The 5,688-nt window shown below is 39.1% G+C and overlaps 1 protein-coding gene across 1 annotated transcript; it reads left to right on the top strand.

Annotated features, from left to right (window-relative positions):
• Nucleotides 1–264: 264 nt before the first annotated feature.
• On the top strand, nucleotides 265–3,530 carry LOC107301577 (TNFAIP3-interacting protein 1-like; the record flags this gene model as incomplete). Its single annotated transcript, XM_015830782.1, has 5 exons — nucleotides 265–393; nucleotides 590–712; nucleotides 1,405–1,530; nucleotides 2,475–2,555; nucleotides 3,333–3,530. Coding segments are annotated over 5 exons (657 nt in total), but the record flags the coding sequence as incomplete, so codon positions are not given.
• Between the last annotated feature and the right edge of the window lie 2,158 nt (nucleotides 3,531–5,688).

Raw genomic sequence — 5,688 nt, 5'->3', positions numbered from 1 at the left:
GTGGGAGGGAGATATTTGAGAATGACCGTTACGACAGCCAGTTGCATTTGACGGGCATCAAAACTTCATGGGCTTTTTTGTATAAGCTGACATGCTCTTGAAGGTAGACCCTGTCCATGGCCTCTTATTCCCTCTCGTTTCTTCTGAGGTGGCTTTCAGGCAGGAAAGAGGATTCATTGTTCCACACCTGATGGAAATGGGGTGTTTCTCCTTTTATACACCTTCCTCTCCCTCCCTTCCACTTTATTCTTTTTTTCCCCCAAGGCAGAAAAAGAGAGACTCAGCAGGGAGGTGAAGGACCTCAAGCACAAGGTGAAGTTTCTTCAGGATCAATTGGTGCCAGTCACAAGGCAAAGAGAGTACCAGGAGAAGGAGATTCTCCGACTAAATAAGGTGGGTATACCTTATTAAATAATTGAGAGGATTTGTGCCTGGTTCCGCTTCTGCTTTTTTTTAGCTGTGTGAATCTTTTCCCCCAGATGATGGTCTTTCCTAGGCAGTAGAATCATTCTATATCTATTGCCATTGCTGCAAAGAACACGTGTTATGCCAGGAAAGCTTTCTTACAGTCCCATTGTCTTCTCCTCAGGCCCTAGAAGAGGCTCTGAACTTCCAAGCACCTCCTCATTCCCCCTCAGCCTTCAAAAATGATCCTAACCCAAGTCTCCGGCACCAGGAAGTGATGACCCAGAACGAGCTTCTGAAACAGCAAGTAGGCATCCAAAGTTTGTGATTCCTTTAAGAACCGTGGCAAAAAAAGAGGTCATAAAATCGGATGCGGCTCATTTAACAAGTGTCCTGTTTGGCAATGGAAATTCTGGTTCCAGTTGTGGTTATAAGTCAAGGACTCTATGTATTAATATTGTACTAGTTTCACTGATGGATCTCATTAATTGATTATTAGTATCAGAAATAATATTGTTAATTCTTTAAGTGCCATTTTGAAAAGTTGTGTGTGTTGTATCAGTTGGAAAGCATGTTGAAAACATTTTATCTTTAAAGGTTTTTTTTAGAATTAATGAGAGGCAGTTATTGTTGTATTCACAGCACTCCTATCCTATCCTACCCTACCCTCCCTACCCTACCCTACTTACCTCACCTCACCTCACCTCATTTCACCTCATCTTATCTTATCTCATCTCATCTCATCTCATCTCATCTCATCTTATCATCTTAGGAAAATAGACTAAAAATTGATTAAACCAGAACAGAAAGTGTTGTGTAAATTTAGGAAGGAATTTCCTTTGTCAGATGACCCCATGCTTTATAAAACTTATGGCACTGGTTTTGAATTTAAGTTTCTGTGTGTTGTGTTTTCCTGACATCAGTGCTGAAACAAGTAGAACATAAATTTGGGGGCGCAAGTGTCTGATCCTAGGATTTAAGTCCCTCTTTTTCTGTCAGGTGAAGATTTTTGAGGAGGATTTCCAGCGGGAACGGAGTGACAGGGAAAGGATGAATGAAGAAAAAGAGGAACTGAAGAAGCAGCTAGAAAAACTTCAGAAGCAGATGACCCTCACTAATAACCAGGTAGGAAACCAAAAGAATCATTCTGAGTTTGGAAGCTCTGGTGATCTAAATTTAATCTCTTCCATGGAATTTCTTGAAGATGGACTCTAAAGAAGAGATGAAATCATTCTAGATCATTGGCCCTGATTCATGCAAAACACTACCGAGTATTGGGTAGTCTGAACTTAATGCCTTGTGTTTTTGTTATTTTGTTACCAAAATCTCCAGGTAACCAAGACATGGTCTTCTGAGCAATTACCAGTTGTTTTTGGTCTCTTCCCCCATTTCTTGATCCTTTCAAGCATTCTGCCCTTCCCTCTTTATATTTTCACTTGCTCCCTATTCCCCACCTAATCCTAGCCACAATTTTTGGAAGTTTATGGATAGGCTTGCCTATCCACATCCTCTCCCAATATCCTTCTCCTGTGTAATAGCTGCCCCCTCATAGACAAATGCATCACACAAGTTATTATTGTCTGATTATATAGTTCCCTTCTGCCACTTGTTTTATTCCTAAAAAAATACAAAAAAACCCCATGCATGCTTAGGTAGCTTTTTAAAAAGAGATTTTATTGGAATTAAAGAAGACAGGTCAGTGAGTAGAGATAAAGGTGTTTAAATACTTAAGTTGTAAAGCACTTGAATCCATAAGACTTTGTAGTCACTGAATGATTCTTCTTTTGAGTGCCCAGTACAGTTTCATGTGTTCTTATACTGGTCTTGTCTCTTGGGTTACCATCCAACTTCACTTGCTCCCTATGAAAATATTCTCCCTATCTTCCAAAAGGTATAGAATAAAAATAATTCTGTCATTGAGTTAATGATCCACAATGATCAATGATCCAGAATCTAGTTTGGCTAAACTGTAGATTTATGTCTATTGGTCTGCTTGTTCTCAATACTAGAATGTAATGCATATGGAAGTCTATATTCTTTTTTTCCATTTGTGCTCTTTTTCACAACAGCTGCGAATTGTTAAAGAAGACTACCACAAAGAGAAGGAAGAAAAGGATAAGTTTAAGAAACTGCTTAAACAGCACAAGCAGGTATGGAATACTGTACTATGGAAATGCAAATTCCAGTTGGCTTACTACTATGGCTTCCCAATACTGAATATATGGCATAGTTGCTTGATTTTTGGCACTAGAAAGAAGATTGGGAGATTAACTTCAACATGTGGCTCAGATTTAATTTGTTTTTGTACATTTTGATAACTTCCTTATAGCCAATTCATGTTAGGAATGGTCTGTCAGTTCTGCATACTGCATTTTAGTAAAATCATATCTGAAGTCAGTCTAGGCTGATCTAAAGACACCTTCCCTAACTTGTCCACAGAAATGTGAACCTCAGTTTTCAGAATTGTCCAGTTTCTCTGGCCATTGCTAAAATTCTAGGATTTGAAGTCCACACATTTGGAGACTGTCCTGATTTAAAAAGTTCTTGAATGTTTGTTTTATATACTAAGGTTGTGCGATTTAAATTACAGCCAAGATCAGGTCTAATTTGTTTTTCTTGTCTTGTTTTTGTCCTATGGCATTGTGAGAGAACTCTTCCCCCCCCCCCCTCAATATCTGTCTGTCTATCATCTGTCAATAGAAGGGTGTGCATATTTATACGCTGCCTATTTTATTTTGTCTTCCTTATCCTAGGAATAGATTGCACAAGGGGAAATAATGTTTCTTTAGTTGCTTTTAAAAAGGGATAAAAAGCCACAGGCCAAGCCAAAACAATTAGGTTGATTAGGTTGATAAATCATTAACCTTTATAAACTAGGATTTCCACAAAGGTCCTTCATTTTCAACTTTCTGCTTTCTCTCTTGCAGCATTCGGGTGACAGACTGCATCCCGAACCACAGCCAGGACAAATTACCCCAATCTGCCCCATGTACCAGTTTCAGTGCTCTCCTCCAGTCCAACCACATGCTTATCATGGTTTTGAGGACTGGCAGCAGATCCGCTACCCACCCCCAGCGGTGGCCAATGAGCATCCTCCAATTCAGAACTATCATCGTTTCCCACCTGTGAGTTAACAAAATGGGAAATATCAGAGTAAAGAACTAGAAGCAATAAGAACAGCATGCAATTGCCAGCCATTTTCTTCTATCCAAAAATATAGAATTGGAATTCTCAGGTTCTCTGCCCAAATTTGTGTAGAGGAAACACAAGAATGTAAACTTTCTTATTCAACAACTGATGCTTCCTTCTATTTGCTGCTATTCCTTATGAAGAACTGTGAAGTTTCTAGTAGAAAATGTACAGCTGGGAAGTTCAAATTGTTATGAGATTGAAATGCTCCTTTTCTGGTTTAAAATGCTCCATCTTTAAGCATAAAGCAATTGTCTGAGGTACATACAGTAGTGGCCAAAATTGTGGAAACCTTTTGGGAAAAGTGTATTTTTGAGGTTTGATGGCTAATAACACTACTTTTTTTTTTTGAGTAGTACCATAAAATTATATATCGGTGGAAAGATAATTTAATCAAGAATGTAATGCAACATTGTTTGTTCAATTATCTGTACTGTATTCTATGAAAGGTTATAGCCAAATAACCAGAAAAAGGAAGCACAACTTGCTTAGGTTGATATCAGGTAGCTTTCCTTCATCTGATTGTAGCCAATGAGCATGAGTGTTTAGAGAGCCAATCAGGTGTCATCTTGTTTTGGCAATGAGCCAATCAGATCACAGTAGGATTCAGTTATTGATGTCATGCATTGAAGCTGAGAGGAGGACATTTGTCAGTGTGTTATGTGATCGCTGTCAAGTTGGTTGGGTTTTTTTTCTCTTTCATTTAGTGAGCTTGTAAAACGTAATAAAATTAAAGTAATGGTGCAAAGAGTTGACTGGTTGCCCAGAAAGCGATGTAAAATAGTATTATTAAGTGAACAAGGCTACAGTTGTAAAGAAATTAGAAGAAAAATTGGTGGAAACTTAACCAAAGGTGGCATTTCTACTATACCCTTTTCCCAAAAGGTTTCCACAATTTCAGCTACTACTGTATTTGTCCATTTTTGCTGACTGACAGCGAATTTCACAAAGGTGCTTTTTTCAAGAGGCAACTGGACTTTCTTATTTTTCTTTGAAAATGGTTGGCTTCGCATCCAAGAAGCTTCTTCAGCTCTGATTGTATGATGGGGAATGGAAGGATTTATATTCCTTGCAGACAACTGGCCATTTGCATTCTTTTAGAGAGTCATTGAGGCCACTTGTAGGTTTGTCTGTGTCCTCAGGGTCACCTGAATAGTGCAAATGTGTGTGGCTGCAGGATGTTTTCTGCCCAGGGTCTCTTCACTGTTGAACACAGGCGCAGGCTGTTGGGGATGAATCTGTCTTATTTGCATCTCAAACTGAAGCTCAAATGGTTCCTGTAGTCTGCAATTTTTCTGGAAATCCATCCATACTCCTGCACCATTTGAAGGGTGTTCATCCCAAAGCTCAGAGCTAAATGACTATGGAGATTCAACGACTCTCTAAAAGAATGCAAATGATCAGCTATCTGCAAGGAATATAAATCCTTCCATTCCCCACCATCCAGTCAGAGCTGAAGAAGCTTCTTGGATGAGAAGAGAAACGTCTCCAAAGAAAAAACAAGAAAATCCAGTTGCCTCCTGAAAAAGCACCTTTGGGACAACCATGACCTGGATGACTCAGAATCTCCATAGACAGCCAATTTCATATGTGAAATGAATGTTTTTCATGCTTGAAATCATGCTCAAAAGGACAGTGGGATGTTGTGCAGTGGGGGGGTTGAACTTGAAAAATTCAAATTGAAACGTATTACAGCTAGTTGTCAACTTATGGCCTGGAAGTAGAGTTGTAAGTCATGACAGTCATTAAATGGGTCACCACATGACTGTACCTGATTTTATGACTTTATAACTGGTCATTTTTATAGCAGTCGTTGAGAAAATGTTGTGGTCATAAAGCAAACCCATTTTAAACAATTGGCGCTTCCCCCCCCCCCCCCGGAAGCACCAGAAAGAAAACACCAGAAACCAGCAAAGTAAACACCAGAAACCAGTAAAATAAACACTAGAAATCAGTAAAGTAAACATCAGAAACCAGCAAAACCCTATGAAAATTATGATCATGACTGTGGGATGCTGAAAACAGCTGTAAACTTGAGCCAGTTGCTAAGCGCCAAAAATGTAATCATATAACCATGGGGAAGGGAAGGGGGTT

This window comes from Protobothrops mucrosquamatus, unplaced genomic scaffold (assembly GCF_001527695.2).
Source record: "Protobothrops mucrosquamatus isolate PMUCROS unplaced genomic scaffold, P.Mucros_1.0 scaffold14692, whole genome shotgun sequence".
NCBI classification, from domain to species: domain Eukaryota; kingdom Metazoa; phylum Chordata; class Lepidosauria; order Squamata; family Viperidae; genus Protobothrops; species Protobothrops mucrosquamatus.
Note: the sequence above shows the minus strand (reverse complement) of the source record. Positions and strands in the feature narration are given on the sequence as shown.